The sequence below is a fragment of the Stegostoma tigrinum genome, chromosome 15, assembly GCF_030684315.1.
Source record: "Stegostoma tigrinum isolate sSteTig4 chromosome 15, sSteTig4.hap1, whole genome shotgun sequence".
NCBI lineage: Eukaryota > Metazoa > Chordata > Chondrichthyes > Orectolobiformes > Stegostomatidae > Stegostoma > Stegostoma tigrinum.
Window position 1 is genome coordinate 70,418,140 of NC_081368.1, and position 17,018 is coordinate 70,435,157.

General features: G+C 47.6%; 1 protein-coding gene across 1 annotated transcript; it reads right to left on the reverse strand.

The window, feature by feature from the left end:
* Positions 1 to 6,760: 6,760 nt before the first annotated feature.
* Positions 6,761 to 10,416, reverse strand: LOC132210565 (probable G-protein coupled receptor 139). Its single transcript, XM_059651297.1, has 2 exons — positions 10,331 to 10,416; positions 6,761 to 8,682 (listed from the first exon to the last, which is right to left on the reverse strand). The coding sequence occupies exons 1-2, from the start codon at positions 10,398 to 10,400 to the stop codon at positions 7,778 to 7,780; spliced, it is 975 nt and encodes a 324-aa protein (XP_059507280.1). The 5' UTR covers positions 10,401 to 10,416; the 3' UTR covers positions 6,761 to 7,777.
* Between the last annotated feature and the right edge of the window lie 6,602 nt (positions 10,417 to 17,018).

Genomic DNA, 17,018 nt, shown 5'->3' on the forward strand with positions numbered 1-17,018 from the left:
AGAGGGAAGTGTGGGGTTGGGTGGGGAGAGTGGGAAGTTGGAGAGAGGGAAGTCGGGGCGGTGGGAGAGATGGGAGTGGGGGTGGGTGAGAGGGAAGTGGGGGGTGCGGGGGGTGGGGTGTGGGGGTAGGGTGCGGGGGAGAGAGGGGAGTGGAGGGTGGGGTGCGGGGGAGAGAGGGAAGTGGAGGGTGGGGTGCGGGGGAGAGAGGGAAGTGGGGGGTGGGGTGCAGGAGAGAGAGAAGTGAGGGGTGGGGTGTTGGGGGGGAGAGAGAGAGAGAGAAGTGGGGGGTGTTGGGGGAGCGAGAGAGAGAAGTGGGGGGTGTTGGGGGAGAGAGAGAGAAGTTGGGGGTGTGGGGGGAGAGAGAAGTTGGGGGTGTGGGGGGAGAGAGAGAAGTTGGGGGTGTGGGGGGAGAGAGAGAATTGGGGGTGTGGGGGGAGAGAGAGAAGTGGGGGGTGTGGGGGGAGAGAGAGAAGTGGGGGGTGTGGGGGGTGAGGAAGAGAGAGAAGTGGGGGGTGTGGGGGGAGAGAGAGAAGTGGGGGGTGTGGGGGGAGAGAGAGAAGTGGGGGGTGTGGGGGGTGAGGGAGAGAGAGAAGTGGGGGGTGTGGGGGGAGAGAGAGAAGTGGGGAGTGTGGGGGGAGAGAGAAGTGGGGGGTGTGGGGGGAGAGAGAGAAGTGGGGGGTGTGGGGGGAGAGAGAGAAGTGGGGGGTGTGGGGGGAGAGAGAGAGAAGTGGGGGGTGAGGGAGAGGGAGAAGTGGGGGGTGCGGGGGGAGAGAGAGAAGTGGGGGGTGCAGGGGGAGAGAGAGAAGTGTGGGGTGCGGGGGGAGAGAGAGAAGTGGGGGGTGCGGGGGGAGAGAGAAAAGTGGGGGGTGCGGGGGGAGAGAGAAAAGTGGGGGGTGCGGGGGAGAGAGAGAAAAGTGGGGGGTGGGGGGTGTGGGGGAGAGAGAGAAAAGTGGGGGGTGTGGGGGAGAGAGAGAGAGAAGTCGGGGTGTGGGGTGGGGGAGAGAGAAGTGGGCATTAGTGGGGAGAGAGGTGAGGTGTCAGGGGTGGGAGGGTAGAGAGAAGCAGTTGTTGGGAGAGTGAGAAGTTGGGGGTGAGGTTGAGGCTCGGTTGGAGTTGTTGAGAGGAAGAGGTGAGGATGGGACGATGTGAGGGTTGGGGGGCAAGGGGGATGAGGTGAGGGGTGGGGGATAAGGGGGAAGAGGTGAGAGGTGGCGGGCAAGAGAGAAGAGGTGGCGGGCAAGAGGGAAGAGGTGGGGGAATAGGGGGAGGAGGTGAGGGGTTGGGGGGAAAGGGGGAAGAGGTGAGGGGTCGGGGGGGAAAGGGGGAAGAGGTGAGGGGTCGGGGGGAAAGGGGGAAGAGGTGAGGAGTGGGGGGGAAGGGGGAAGAGGTGAGGGGGGGGAAGGGAAGTTGGGGACGGGTTGGGGGAGAGGGAAGTGGGGGTTGGGGGAGAGGGAAGTGGGGGGTGGGGGGAAGGGGAAGAGGTGAGGGGTTGGTTGGGAAAGGGGGAAGAGGTCAGGGGTGGAGGGGGAAGCGGGGAAAGAGGTGAGGGATGGAGGGGGAAGCGGGGAATAGGTGATGGGTAGTGGAAGCGGGGAAGAGGTGAGGAGTAGGGGGGAGGGGGGAAGAGGTGAGGAGTAGGGGGGAGGGGGGAAGAGGTGAGGAGTAGAGGAGAGGGGGAAGAGGTGAGGGGTAGGGGGGAGGGGGAAGAGGTGAGGGGTAGAGGAGGAAGAGGTGAGGGGTAGGGGGGAGGGGGGAAGAGGTGAGGAGTAGGCGGGGAAGAGGTGAGGGGTGCAGGGGAAGAGGTGAGGATGGAGGGGGGAGGGAGAAGGGGTGAGGGGTGGGTGGAAGGGGTGAAGGGGGAAGAGGGAAAGAGGTGAGGGTTGGGGGAGGAATGGGTGAAGAGATGAGGGGTGGGTAGAAGGAGTGAAGGCAGAAGAGGTGAGGGGTGGGGATGAGGGTGAAGAGGTGAGTGGTGGGTGGAAGGGGTGAAGGGGGAAGAGGTGAGGGGTGGGGATGAGGGTGAAGAGGTGAGTGGTGGGTGGAAGGGGTGAAGGGGGAAGAGGTGAGGGGTGGGTGGAAGGGGGGAAGACGGGAGGGGACAGTGGTGTGGGGGGAGGGGGCGGTGGTGTGGAGGGTGAGGGGGAGGGGGTGGTGGTGGACGGGGGCGACTGGGGAGGGCGCCGGTGGTGGAGCGGAGTGAGGGAGACAGCGGCTTTGGTGGAGGGGATGAAGGGGGATGGGGGTGGTGGTGAAGGGGGGGAAAGGGGGAGGGGTGCAGTGTTGGAGGTGGGGTAGGTGTAAGGGGGGAGTGAGGTGGGGGAGGGAGACAGGAGTGGGGAAGGGGTGAGGGGGAGTGGAGAAGAGGTGAGTGTGGTGCGAGCGGGGTGAGGGAGACAGAAGGAGATTAAGCGGTGGAGGGGGGAAAAGGTGGGGGGCAGACATGAGGGGTGGAAGGGGGAGGGGCGTGAGGTGGGAGGGTTGAGGGGGGGAAGAGGTGTTGGGGGAGTGGGTGGATAGGGGGACAGGAGTGGGGAAGCAGTGGAGGGGGGAAGAGTTGAGGTGAGGGGTCTAGTGGAGGGACGGGGCAGAGGTGGGAAGATAGGGGGAAGAGGTGTGGGGTTAGAGGGAAGGGGTACAGGGAAGAGGTGGCTTGTAGAGGGGACGGGGGAAGAGGGGATGGGTGGAAGAAGTGAAGGGGGTCAGTGGGGGGGGAAGAGGTGCTTTAGGTGAGGGGGAAAGTGGTGCTGAAGCCGAGGGGGCGTGGAAGTGGTGCGGGAAGCAAGGGGGTGAGGGGAGGAAGGGATGAGGGGAGGATGGGGAAGGTGGGTGAGGGTGAGGGGAGGAGGGGGGCGGCGAGGGGGCGTGGTAAAGGGGCGAGGGGATTGGCGAGGGGGGTGGACGAAGGGGCCGAGGGGGGTGGCGAGGGGGCGATGGAGGGGGTGATGAAGAGGGCGAGGGGGGGACCGGGGGTGGGGGCGAAGGTGGCAAAGGGGCCGAGGGGGGTGGCAAAGGTACATGGTGGGGGGGGGGCGATGAAGAGGGGGATGGTGGGGGTGATGAATGGGGCGAGGAGGGCAGCGAAGGGGGCTGGGGGGGCAGTGAAGGGGGCGAGGGGGGCGGCAGAGGAGGTGAGGGGGATGGCGAGGGAGGGGGCGGCGGAGGGGGCGAGGGGGATGGCGATGAAGTGAGGGAGGGTGCGAGGAGGGGGCGGCGGAGGGGGCGAGGGGAATGGTGATGGGGTGAGGGAGGGGGCGAGGGCGGCGGCAAAGCGGGCGAGGGGTCGGCGAAGCGAGGGAAGGGACAAGGGGGCGGCGTAGCGAGGGAAGGGGTGGGGGTCGGCATAGGGGGTGTGGGAGGGGGTGAGAGGGGCGGCGAAGGCGGGGCGAAGGGAGGAGCGGGATGGCGAAGGGCAGGGGTTGAGGGGAGGATGGAGGTGGGGCGGGGATGGTAGTGGGGGAAGAGAGGTGTCGGAAAAACAGTGGGGAAGGGGGCTGCAGGAAAGTGGTGGTAGGGGAAGGTGGAGATGATGGGAGAAGGGTGTGGGGATGGGGTGACAAAAGAGGGGATGGTGTAAGTGGGGGAAGAGGGGATGGTGCAGGGAGTGGGGGAAGAGGGAATGGTGCAGGGAATGCGGGTAGTGGGTAGGGGAATGGGACAAAGAGTGGGGTGGGAAGGAGAGAGGCGGTGATGTAGGGAGGGCATGTGGGAATGAAGAGTGGAGTATTAGGAGTGATGAATGGGGGTGGAGGTAAGGGCATGGGGCGAAGGAGAGAGGCGAGCAGACGGTTGATGGTGAGAAGGGGAATGTGATGGAGGGAAGGAGAGAATGGGGTACGTGGGATCGGGGAAGGAGACGGGATGTGTATGGGGTGAGGATGGAGAGAGGTATTTTGGGGAAATGGAGAGAGAGGGGTTTGGAGTGAGTGGACTTAGGGGGTGATGGAAAGGGATTTTGGGAGGATGGAGAGAGGTGGCTTGGGGAAATGGAGAGAGAGGTGTTGTGGGGAATGGAGTGTGGGGTGGGGATAAAGTTGAGAGAGGAGTGAGGAAGGCGAAAGAGGGGTGTGGGAATGTAGAAGGTGGGATGGGTAGGAAGAGAGGGTCGGAGTTAGAGTGGTCTGGAAAGAAGGAGAGAGGTGTGTGTGGGCAGGTGAGGAATTAGGGTGATCTAGCGTTTGGAGTGAGAGCTGGGGAAAGGGATGTGGGTTTGGCAGGGAAAGCTGGAAAAGGGGGAATGAGGGTCTGGTAGCTGGGTGGACAGGAAGGAATGCTGGGAGTGAGAGGTGTTGGAAGGGAGGGATGCTAGAGTGCTAGAGTGGATAGGGTTGAGAGGAAGAAGAGAACGGTGGAAAGACACAGCGAGCAGGAGAGAGGGTGGAAGGAAGTGCGAGGAAATGGGGGAGAGAGGTAGGGTGAAATGGAGAAACAGTAGAGGTTTGGTGAAAGAGTGAGTGAGTGGTAGGGAAGAGGTGGGCCAGAAGTGAGGAGGGAACATAGGAATGAGTTGGGGAGTGGCAAGGCAGTAGGAGAACGTGAAATTGAAGGAGGTTGATAGGGGAGTGGAGTAAAGTGTGTGGAGTGGATGAGTGAGATAGAAACATAAATTGAAGGCAAGAGGTGAACAATTATATGCAGAGGATTTGGGACAGGGCTGGAGGAGGGTAGAGTGAGGTGATTGGAACAAGGGAAGGCATTCAATGGTTAGAGAGAAGAGGTGATATTTTGGGTTGGTGAGTGGAAGGAATGCTATTTGATGATAGGACTCACTTAATCCCAGTATCTCACCCCACTCTGACCCTATAGCCTGATTCCCACTTCCTTACCTCCTTTACCGACTCTTAGATCAGCTGATTTCCTGATCCCTCTTCCCTTCGGCCCATTACACCCTTCCTTTCTTTCAAACACATCTATTCTCCCAGTTATCCTTCTTCCCAGAGTTGCCCTCCGTTCCCTTTATCATATTATTTGCTTCATTTAAGAACAGATTCTTCCCGACTCTCATCAGACTTTTGATTGGACCTCTCATAAATTAGAGCTGATCTTTCTCTGTGCCTTCTCTGTCGCTGTAACACTATATTCTGCTTTCTGTTCTAGTACTTTCCTACTTTAAGTAAAGTATGAGAGCAGGGTGAGTGTACTGGAACTGGAATGAACATTTGTCAGACAAAAGCCAGAGTAGTGTGTATAAATCTGGCCTCCACATTTCTGCAAGAATCGGCTTGCATTTGACAGGGCACAGAGCTGATTTTGAGGATATTGCCTGGACTGCAGAACTTAAATGATGTAGAAATGTCAGTCTGTTTGATCTAGTGATGTAATGGGCCAAATGGTCATATTTTTTTTCGCTTTATATGTAATAGGTCTTCAACCTCAAATGCAAGAGTGCCACTCACAGCTGACACCAAAGAAACAGCAAGGTGTATTAAAAACATAGTGGCTCTTTAGCAATAGGAGGTATCTGAAATAGACAGAACTTGAACAACGAATATCACCCAGCAACTGGGCCCCTGATGAAATAGTGGCCGGAAAAGCAGGTTCTTGCTGCATCTCCTGGACTTTGAGGGTACGGCATTAGATTGCCTGTACTGCTACTGCCTTTTCCAGAAAACCTTTTCCTTGGGCTGCCAGTGAAATTCCAAATTTGGATCTAATGCCTAGTGCTTTAGTAACACACAAATACTCCCTGCATTGCAAAAACTCCCAAGTCTGGCTAACAGCAAGGAATTTTATTTGGGTTGCCAAACAGCTGTGTGACATTAGGTTGAATACATCTCTCAGGTGGGATAGGATATATTTCAGGATCATTAAGGAACTAATGAAGGAAATAGCTGGAAGTCTGGCACCAGTCTCCCAGAAATCATAGCCCCAGAGAGGTGGCTCACACGTCTGACAGATGTTATTTCCATTTTTCAAAGAGTTGGTAAAACTGATCAAGTAAACTACAGAGCAATGAATTTGGCATCCATTGTGAGTGAAGTTTTGAAACTCTCGTTAACATTAAGATCAATAGAGCATCTGTTTGAGTAATAAATTTCCACATAAATTTAAATAAACCTATTTTGCCTTCCTTATATTGAAACTTTCTGGCTTGCATTCATCAGGGCACTTTGCAAGAATACAAATTGCATGAAAACAGACTGCTGATTAATTTGCAAATTGCTTCTGATTGGTGAGGCGTTGCTTGGAAGAATGCATCCATTAATGCTGACTGACAGTTAACAGCTTGGTTTTGTTTAAAATTCAAATCAGGCAAGTTGACTAAAAGCAAAATACTGCAGATGCTGGAAATCTGGAAGTTACAGAAAATGTTGGAGAAACTCAGCAGGCCCTAAAGATGCACAGCATGGAAACAGGCCTGTTGGTCCACCTCGTCCATGTCGACCAGATATCCTGAACAGCTCTAGTTCCATTTGCCAGAATTTGGCCCATGTCCCTGTAAACTCTTCCTATTCATGTACCCATCTAGGTACCTTCTAAATGTGGTAATTGTACCCACCTCCATCACTTCCTCTAGCAGCTCATTCCATGCTTGCACCAACCTCTGCATGAAAAGGTTGCCTCCCAGCACCAGGGACCTGGGTTCAATTCCACCATCAGGTGATTGTCTGTGAGGAGTTTGCACATTCTCCCTGTGTCTGCATGGGTTTCCTCCAGGTGCTCTGGTTTCCTCCCACACTCCAAGGATGTGCAAGCTCGGTGGATTTGCCATGCTAAATTGCCCATCCTGTTCAGGGATGAGTAGTATAGGGGGATGGGTTCTGGGCGGGATGTCTGAAAGTTGGTGTGGACTTGTTGGGCTGAAGGGCCTGTTTCCACACTCTAGGGATTCTATGAAAACTTCCTTAAGCACCATATTATTTAACTGCTTCAAAGAAGTCAACTTGACTAAAACAAATAGGTCTGATGAACAGTCACCAGACTCAAAATATTAACTCTGCTTTCTTCCCACAGATGCTGCCACACCTGCTAAATTTCTGTTTTTGTTTGTTTCAAGTCAACTTAATTGTTTGATATGAGCTACCCATTACAATCCATACTCATGCTCTCTGACCAGCTGATATTCTCTGACCAGTCACTATTCTGTTGACTGTGCTGCACTGATACGATATAATTATGGAGTTCATGTTTGCTACCCTTGTTTAATATTTGTTAATTTGAAATAACAATTCCTGAATTGAAAGAATTTAGGAAAGTGATGAGTAAAGTATCTACAATTTCATCACCTGCTTTTTGCTGTTCTCTGGGAAATGTTGTGGCCCTGGAAATTTATTTAACTTGAAATCTCATTTCTTTCTACTTTACTCTTTTGTTTACTTAAATTACTTTGAGTTAATCCTTCCAGTTTGTGTATTTTATGCTTTCCATATAGGACTCATACCTTATCTTCACTCCGCTATCATAAAGACGAATACAAAGTAAGCAGTTAGTACGTTTGGTGTTTCTGATTTCAATTGCAACATCACATGTATCTCTCTTTAAGAGGCTCACTAACCTTTAGATATCGCTTTTCTCTCTGTGAATTTGTGAAGAGCTTTAGTAATTTTCTTGGTAGTTCTGGCAAGTTTTACTTCCTCAGAACAGTCTTTCTGCAATGTTCATTTCCAGCTTACATTTCTTCGGGCAGATTGTCTGGCCCACTTTTGGTGCAATTTCTAATGTTTCTAATCCTCTCTTGTCTATCCCTATCTGTTAGATTTAAATATTTATTTGCACTGTTGTATTTTTCTTTACATTTATATGATCTCACTTTTGCAATACAGTCGTAAAGATTATATTTTCATGATGTAAACAATTTTTCAGTGAATTTTCGTGCATATCTGATCCCATTCTTCAACTCTTCTCTGAATTTCCTCTGGGTCACTGCATAAATACAGGTGTTGGTGCAGCAGCTAAGGAGCTGAAGCAAGAAAGCCACTTCTTGAGCAATATACAAAGGGGAATTTGAACCTGAGGAAGAATTATGGTTTGCAATTTGCATATACACAAAAACTATAAGATACGGCATCCACAATAAGATAAAACTCCCACTTATAGAAAAGAGTAATATAATGGAATTTCTTCTGTTTTCCCACTCTGGGTCATGGTTAGTCTCACCACTGCAATTAGCCCGGAGTTTCCAACGAACTCTACTAGCTACTAAAATGTACTTGCCAGTCAGGGCATTGAGCAGCAAAATCACAACAAATGCAACAAATGAGCCTAACAGTGTGTCAGTCAAATCAAAAGCTATCCATATCTGTGAAGTGTAATATTCCGGTATTAAGTTACAATACCACGATATACCATTCACTATATAGCTAGGTCTAAATGCAAAGCACCAGGGGATGTTTTTTAAGCAAAACAGTACACAGACAGTTAGTATAACTGTAGTAGCACATTTTTCAGTGCAGTATTTTCTTTTCAGCTTCTGACAACAAATAGTCACGTAGCGATCAAAGGTGAAAGCAATTGTAATCCAGACCGAACTGTCTCTGGCTACGAACAGCAAGAAGGATCTGAGAGTACACAGTGGAGTAATGTACAGGAAACTGTAAGGGAAGAAAAGGCCATTGATTCTATTCAATATCACACCTATGATGGTGACCAGCAGATCTGACACAGCCATGGCTACCAGATAACGAGTTATGCATTTAGAGAGACCACACTTTCCTCGCGATAGGATAACTATTGCTGTTACATTAGCTGTAGAAAAAAAATGGAAACAAGAAATCAGATAATTTAATACATTTCATAGAAATGCTTAGGAGGCTACCAATTTTTCTCACTGGCTGAACATTGATCTCTGTAGCTTTTGTGTATCACAAATACCAACACAAACACAATCAGTTAGGCCAATAATTGAATTCTATACTGTAAGACAGTACCTGAGGCAGTATTTCATGGAATTAAGAAATTAGCATACATGAGTATCTTTTTATAAATTGATGGGACATGTCCATGGATGGCGAGGATAGCATTTAATATATACACCTAACTGTCCTTGAGAATCTGGTGGTGAGTCTTGAACTGCAGCAATATATAAGGTGTATTACAATGTTGTTCAGGAGGGAATTCTAGGATTTTGACCCAGCAATAGTGAAAGACTGACAAAATTTCTCCAATTATGTTTATGAGATAGTTTTAGTTGTTTCAGTGAGAAATATTAGAGTAACACAGATTTCAGAATAATAATTCTAATTGTATAATTATTATAGGATTAGAATTGTTCTTCTGCTAATATACATGCAAGTACACATAAAAAGATCAGAAAATTTTAAAAACGTGTGTTATATTTTAAAATTAGGACTTTTGTGTTTTCAGCAATCTTCTATGTTGCTTCAAGCAAGATTCGGCTCAATCATGTACCTAAATGTCCATATTGAACTTCTGATGATTCAACTTGTTGAAGAATGCATTCTTTAACAGGAAATAACACCACTCCGTCATTCAAATAGAGTCATTAACATGTTTATCAGAAGAAATAAATAAATGATCATCTTACAAGACACTACCTGATTGTAGTGAGCTATATGAGGACCTTACACTGATAATGAAAGAAGATGCCTTTTTTGAAGGCTTTGTGGGATACTGTTCCGTCTTGTAAATAGTACACATGTCTGTCACTGTGCATCATTGGTGAAGAAAATGAATAGTAAAGGTGGTGGATGACGTGCCAATAAAGTGGACTGTTTGGTTCTGGAGGCAGACCATCACCAGCTTCTCACTGGCAGTTAGGGCTGAGCAAATAATGCCTACTTCACCGGCAACACATTCACATTCCATGAATGATTAAATAAAGAACTTAATTATTTGTTGATATCATTATAAAACTATTTTCTCCAGCTTCATGCGGACTTCACAAACTTCAAAATCTTCCGACCTCATCTCAAAACCAGTCCAGCTCGTCTCTGCCACCTTGACCTGTGACTTTTTCCCCACCTATCCGCTCCTCCCACCTCACTGGCCAACCCCGACCTCCACCTCCACCTCGAGCTCCTACCTACAAGCCTCATTTCCAACTCCTTTACCTGTCCGTCTTCCCTCAACTGATTAACCACCATCCCAACTCCCTGCCTAACCTCACCTTTCCTGGCTCCATTCCCACCTCCTTTATCTGTCTATCTTCTCTTCACCTATCTGCTCCTTTATCCACCTTCCATCATGGTTGAGGAGAAACAGATCTATTATTTCAGATTGATACCCCTTTGTTAGAGGTCTGCATACGTATTTATGCGTGTCTGTGTGCGTGCGTGTGTGTGTGTCTGTGAAACTGCATTATAATGAGCGGACATATAGCAGGAATGGGGAAGATGACAAGAGATTACAGACGAACTCACAGTTTAGGGCTTACCGGGGACACCGATGGCTCCAAGAATGGGATAGGAGATAGCAAACGCTAGGCCAATTATCCGACCGTGCATCTCCGAAGATCCAATGTTTCTGTGAGTCGAAGCTACAGTTCTGCCCTGCCCATTGGAAGCAGGACTAATTTATACCAGGTTCTCCCTGTTGCTGTCATTAGTTACACGTACTTGAACAAACAAAATGAAAATGAAAAATGTTACGTAACAGTGTTTAAATGACACCGCCGTACAATAACACTTGCATTTCCATAACGCCTTTAAACACTGCAAAACTGTCCCAAAAAACTTCACGGCGGTATAATCTGGCAATATACAACTACAATGTTCTGAGGAAGGGTCACCGGACCTGAAACGTTAACTCTGTTTTTGCCATCACAGATGCTGCCAGACCTGCTGAGCTTTTCCAGCAACTTTGTTTTTGTTCCTGATTTACAGCATCGCAGTTCTTTATTTTAAATAATCTGGCAATATCTGAATATCGCTGTCCGGGGATCAAAATAAAGGCAGGACGATTCCCTGTACAAGAAAGTTTTAATGATTCATCAAGCTTCAGCGATGGCACTAAAAGTCTGCAGGTGGCGTTTCCAGACTAAAATCCAACAACAAATGTAAAATAAACAAACTCCTGCGGAGCAATTTTCGAAACGGGGAGATCTCCTCAGCTGGCTCTAGTCCCTGTTGCTGACTCTATACCCTGTCCCTCAGTCACTTCGCCAACCCCGGCTCTCAGAGGGCGCAACTTCCCAACCGGCGGTCAACGCTCCCGCTGACCAAAAGCCTCCTTCCCTCTTATCACTCTTATTACTGCATCCACTGTACCCGGTGTGGCTTCCTCTACATTGGGGAAACCAAGCGGAGGCTTGGAGACCGCTTTGCAGAACACCTCCGCTCAGTTCGCAACAAACAACTGCACCTCCCAGTCGCAAACCATTTCCACTCCCCCTCCCATTCCTTAGATGACATGTCCATCATGGGCCTCCTGCAGTGCCACAATGATGCCACCCGAAGGTTGCAGGAACAGCAACTCATATTCCGCCTGGGAACCCTGCAGCCTAATGGTATCAATGTGGACTTCACCAGTTTCAAAATCTCCCCTTCCCCAACTGCATCCCTAAACCAGCCCAGTTCGTCCCCTCCCCTCACTGCACCACACAACCAGCCCAGCTCTTACCCCCCACCCACTGCATCCCAAAACCAGTCCAACCTGTCTCTGCCTCCCTAACCGGTTCTTCCTCTCACCTATCCCTTCCTCCCACCCCAAGCCGCACCCCCATCTACCTACTAACCTCATCCCACCTCCTTGACCTGTCCGTCTTCCCTGGACTGACCTATCCCCTCCCTACCTCCCCACCTATACTCTCTCCACCTATCTTCTTTACTCTCCATCTTCGGTCCGCCTCCCCCTCTCTCCCTATTTATTCCAGTTCCCTCTCCCCATCCCCCTCTCTGATGAAGGGTCTAGGCCCAAAACGTCAGCTTTTGTGCTCCTGAGATGCTGCTTGGCTTGCTGTGTTCATCCAGCCTCACATTTTATTATCTTGGAATTCTCCAGCATCTGCAGTTCCCATTATCTCTTCCCTCTTATCAACCTGCCCATACTCACCTGCATCACATCACTGAGGTGCGCGCGCACATACATCTTTCTCCTGCCTACACCATCAGGGTTCAGTTTGAAAATACTCTGTACACACAGTCCGATTACTCACTGTCACCACACTGCTCCCAAACTTCACAATCAACGAACAGCTTCTTCCCGACTGTTGTTAGACTTCTGAGTGGACCTCAAATTTTAAATTTAATGTGATTTCGTTCTTTGAGCACTTTCTCTGCAGCTGTAACATTGTGTTCCTCAATCTGTTTTGTTACTCTTACGCACTTTGTACGGTACCGTCTGCCAGTTCTGCATGCAAAACAATACTTTTCACTGTACCTACGTAATATGACCACAATACCTACGTATTGACCACTGTACCTACGTAAGTACGACCACAATAAATCAAATCAAAAAATACAACCAGTTCTTAGGATTTGTTTGGACTAATGATATATTTGTCGCAGTATCGCTGTTAACTATTTTGGATTCTTGATTTAAACTGACATTAAAAAAATGTAAATTTATAGAACACCATTCATGTTTTCATTTACAACCGAAGATATAGAGTTGAAATGCAGCCACTGTATAGAACAGGGAACACTGCAGTGAACTGTACCCAAGAATTGTCTGTAAAAACAAAATGATCAATCACTGGATATCTATTTCTACTGATGGGAAGGATGGGTGGGGGATAAATGGTTAGGGAGACACCTACCTGGGAAAACAGAAAATCCCAACAGTGTGGAAGCAGGCCATTTGGCCCATCGACTCCACACCAAAAACAGTCTGAAGAGCATCCCTCACAATAACCTTGCATTTCCCATGGTTAAACCACCTAGCCTGCACATCCCTTGACACTATGGGCAGTTTAGCATGGCCAATCAACCGAACCTGCACATCTTTGGACTTTGGGAGGAAACTAGGTCATCCGAAGGAAGCTTAGAATTTCATAGAATCCCTACAGTGTGGAAGCAGGCCCTTCGGCCCAGCAAATCCATACTCCCACCCAGACCCATCCCCCATAACACATCTAATTTACACATCTCTGAACACTACAGGCAATTTAGCAAGGCCAATCCACTTAGCTTGCACATTTTTGGACAATGGGAGGAAACTGGATCACCTGGACGAAACCCATGCTGACATGTGGAGAATGTGCAAACTCCATGCAGACAGTCACCTGAAGGTGGAATTGAATCCAGGTCCCTGGTGCTGAGAGGCAGCAGTGCTAAACATTTTTTCCCCCCATCCTGCTCTTTTTCTAAGTAGAACCATTGGATCTTTTACTGTTATCTGAGTGGATAGATGGGAATTCAATTCCAACTCTCTTCTTAATCTTAAAATTGACAGTGCTGCAGTCCCTCAGTGCTACAGTTCCACTACTGGCAGCTGTCAATACTGTAAATTCTGGAATTTTTGCTCCAATCCTCCATTTCTCTCCCTATCTCTCCAAATTTACCAAAACACCTTAAATCACACTTCTTTTTTGTCAAGGCCGCCAGTCACTTTCCTCATGTTTCCTAACACAGCTCAGTGTAAAATGCTGTCAAACTTATTGGGATGCATCACAACATTAGGGGTGCCATATAATTGCAAGGATAGCTTCACTGGATTGCGTATTGAAGAATAGCATTAATGACAACACATTGAAAATTAATAACACAGAGAACAGGCCATCCAGATTAACAGAGATTTAACTTCATATCCCATCTGATGAACAAAGGAGAGTTTGTGAGATGCTAATTAATGATTGTGAAGACACAGATTTACACTCATTTTGAAATATATAGCCACTGTTAAACTGGCAAGGCATTAATAATTAATAATTCATATGAACTGACACACTCAGTCATAAGAAAAGAAGTGCTCATTATTTTTTGTCTAGTATTTTATTCCAACATGCAAACCGAACAAGGTTTCAGATAGGGTGTTAGCAAAAAAAAATCCAATTCAACCAGGAACACAGTTTTGACTGACAGCTGTAGTTGCAACTTGTTCTAAAATCTGAAGGGCCACTATTGGCTGTTACCCTCTTAGGAAGACAGCTCTATTGCCATGGGTTTCAAATCATAGAATCCCAACACTGACAAAGGTTAAAGAGTTTCTGTCTCAACTCACTAGAGTTTAGAAGAATGAGAGTTGAGCTCATTGAAACATGTAGGATACTTAAGGGGCTTGACAGGATTAATTCGGAGAGGAATTTTCCCTTCATGGAAAAGTCTATGGCAGAAGTCACATTCTCAGAACAACAGGACACCTATTGAAGGCTGAGATGAGGAGGAATTTCTTCCCTCAGAGGGTTGTGAATCTTTGGATCCCCTTGCCACGGAGAGCTGTGAGGATATAGTTCCTGTGTATATTAAAGGCTGAGATAGACAGATGCTTGGTTAGTAGGGGAATCGTGAGTTACAGGGCAAATGCGGAAAAGTGGACTTGACTAATGCTAGATCAGCCACGATCCTATTGAATGGCAAAGCGGGCTTGATGTGCTGAATGACCTGCTACTGTTCCTATTTGTAATGATCTTATTGTCTTATATTCATTGAACTTAGAAGAATGAGGAGAGATCTCACAGAAACTTATGAGATTTTAACAGGGCTAGACTATGTAAATGTAGGAATGATTTTCCAAATTGACTTAGAAGTCCAGAAACAGGAGTCTCTCTGTTAGAGTACAGGCTGGGCCATTTAGAACTGAGATGATGAGAAATTTCTTCACCCAGAGAAGGGAGCCTGTGGAATTTTCTGCTACAGAAAGTGACTGAGGTCACAACATTGATCAATTTCAAGAAGGATTTAGGTATAATTCTAAGGGCTAAAAAGGTTTAAGGGTTTGGGTGAAGGCAGGAACAGGCTACTGAGTTGGATGGTCAACCATGGTAGAATAGTGTGGCTATACGGAACCATGAGGAATGATGGACCAGGTTCAAATGGCTCAATGACCTACTCCTACTCTGATTTTCTCTGTTTCTTAAATCATGGAATTAATCCGAAGGCAGAGAAACTGAATTCTGAGAGCTTAAAAAATTATGGCAAAACCATTTTGTGATGCATTTTCTTTAAGATTCTGGGTGCTTTGGCAAATATTTTATGAATACATTAAGGATAAAGGAGTAATTAGGGAGAGAATAGCGACACTTAATGAGCAACAGGTCCATCTATATGTGGAATCATAGAAGGTGGGTGAGGTAATAATCAATATTTTACGTTAGTATTTATTGCGGACAAGAACATGGAAGCTAGGGAACTTGGGGAAATAAATAGTGATTTCTTGAAAAGAGTTCATATTACAAAACAGGAGGTGCTGGAGGTCTTAAAATGCATAAAGGTAAATAAATACCCAGGACCTAATCAGGTATTTCCCAGAACTTTGTGGGGAGCCACGGAAGGGGTTGCTGGGTCCCTTGATAAGATATTTATATCACGGACAGCCATAGATGATGTGCCTGAAGACTGGTGGTTGGCTAATATGGTGCTGTTATTTAAGAAAGGCATTAAGGAAAGGGCAGACAACTATATACTAGTGCACCTTACGTCACTACTGGACAATAGTGGAAGGGATAAGATTTACATACCTTTCCATTTGGAAAGGCAAGGACTGATTAAAGATAGTCATCATGGCTTTGTACATAGGAAATCAAGTCTCACCAACTTGAGTGCTTTGAAGAGGTTACAAGGGTGGCAGAGTGGCTCAGTGGTGAGCACGGCTGCTTCACAGTGCCATGGACTTGGTTCGATTCCTACTTTAGGTGACTGTATATGTGGAGTTTGCATATTTTCCCTATGTCTGTGTCAGTTTCCCCTCGAGATTCAAAGATGTGCAGATTAGGTTGATTGGCCATGCCAAATTGCCCATAGTGTCCAGGGATGTGTAAGTGAAATGGATTAACCACGGTAAATTTGGTGGGGTAGGATGCTCTTTGGATGGTTGGTGCAGACTTGACAGGCTGAATGGTCTCTTGATACACTGTAGAGTCAAGATGCTGTTTATATGGACTTCAGCAAAGTGTTCAACAAAGTTCCGCAGGTTAGAGTAGTTAGTAAGGTGAGATCACATGCAATCCAAGGGGATGTAGCCACCTGGTACAAAATTGGCAAGATGGTAGGAGACTGAGGGTGATGGTGGAGGGTTGCTTTCCAGTTTGGAGGCCTGTGACCAGCAATGTCGTGCAATGATAGGTGCCGGTTCCACTGATTTTCATCATTTACGTAAGTAATTAGGATGTGTAAATAGGAGGCATCCTTAGTAAGTTTGCAGATGATACCAAAATAGATATTGCTGTGTACAGTGAAAAATGTTTTCTCAAAGTTCTCTAGCACCTTGATTACATGGCTGGGGGGAGGCAGGTGGAGTTAAATTTAGATAAAAATAAGGTGTTGCATTTTGGTAAGGCAAACCAGGGTAACACTTATAGCTTTTATGATAGGGCTCTGGGAGATATTGCATATGCAGGTGCAGGTACCTGGTTCCTTGAAAGTGGAGTCACAGATAGACAGGGTGATGAAGAAGGCATTTAGCACACTTGCTTTCATTGGGCAAAACATTGAATACAGGAGTTGGGACGTCATGTTGCATCTGTAGAGAATATTGGTGAGGCCTCTTTCAGAATACTGCTTACAATTTTGGTTGTCCTTCAATTGGGAGTATGTTCGTAAACTTGAGAGGGGTTGAGAAAAGATTTACATGGACATTGCTGGGACAAGTGGATTTGAATTATAGTGAAAGGCTGAATAGGTTGAAGCATTTATTCTTTACAATGCGGAGGCTGAGTTGTGATCTTATAGAGGTTTATAAAATCATGAGGTGTGTGGATAGGGTGAAGACTGAAGGCCTTTTTCTGATGGAGCAGGAGTTCAAAACAAGAGGGCATAGGTTTAAGGTGAGAAAGGAGAGATGTCAAAAGGACCCACAAGGTAATGTGTTCACGTAGAGGGTGGTACATGTGTGGAATGAGCTGCCAGAGGAAGTGGTTGAGGTGGGTACAATTACAACATTTATATTATACTTTGGATGAGTATATGAATAGAAAGGGTTTTATAGGGATATGGGCCAAATGCAGCCAAACGGGACTAGGTCAAGTT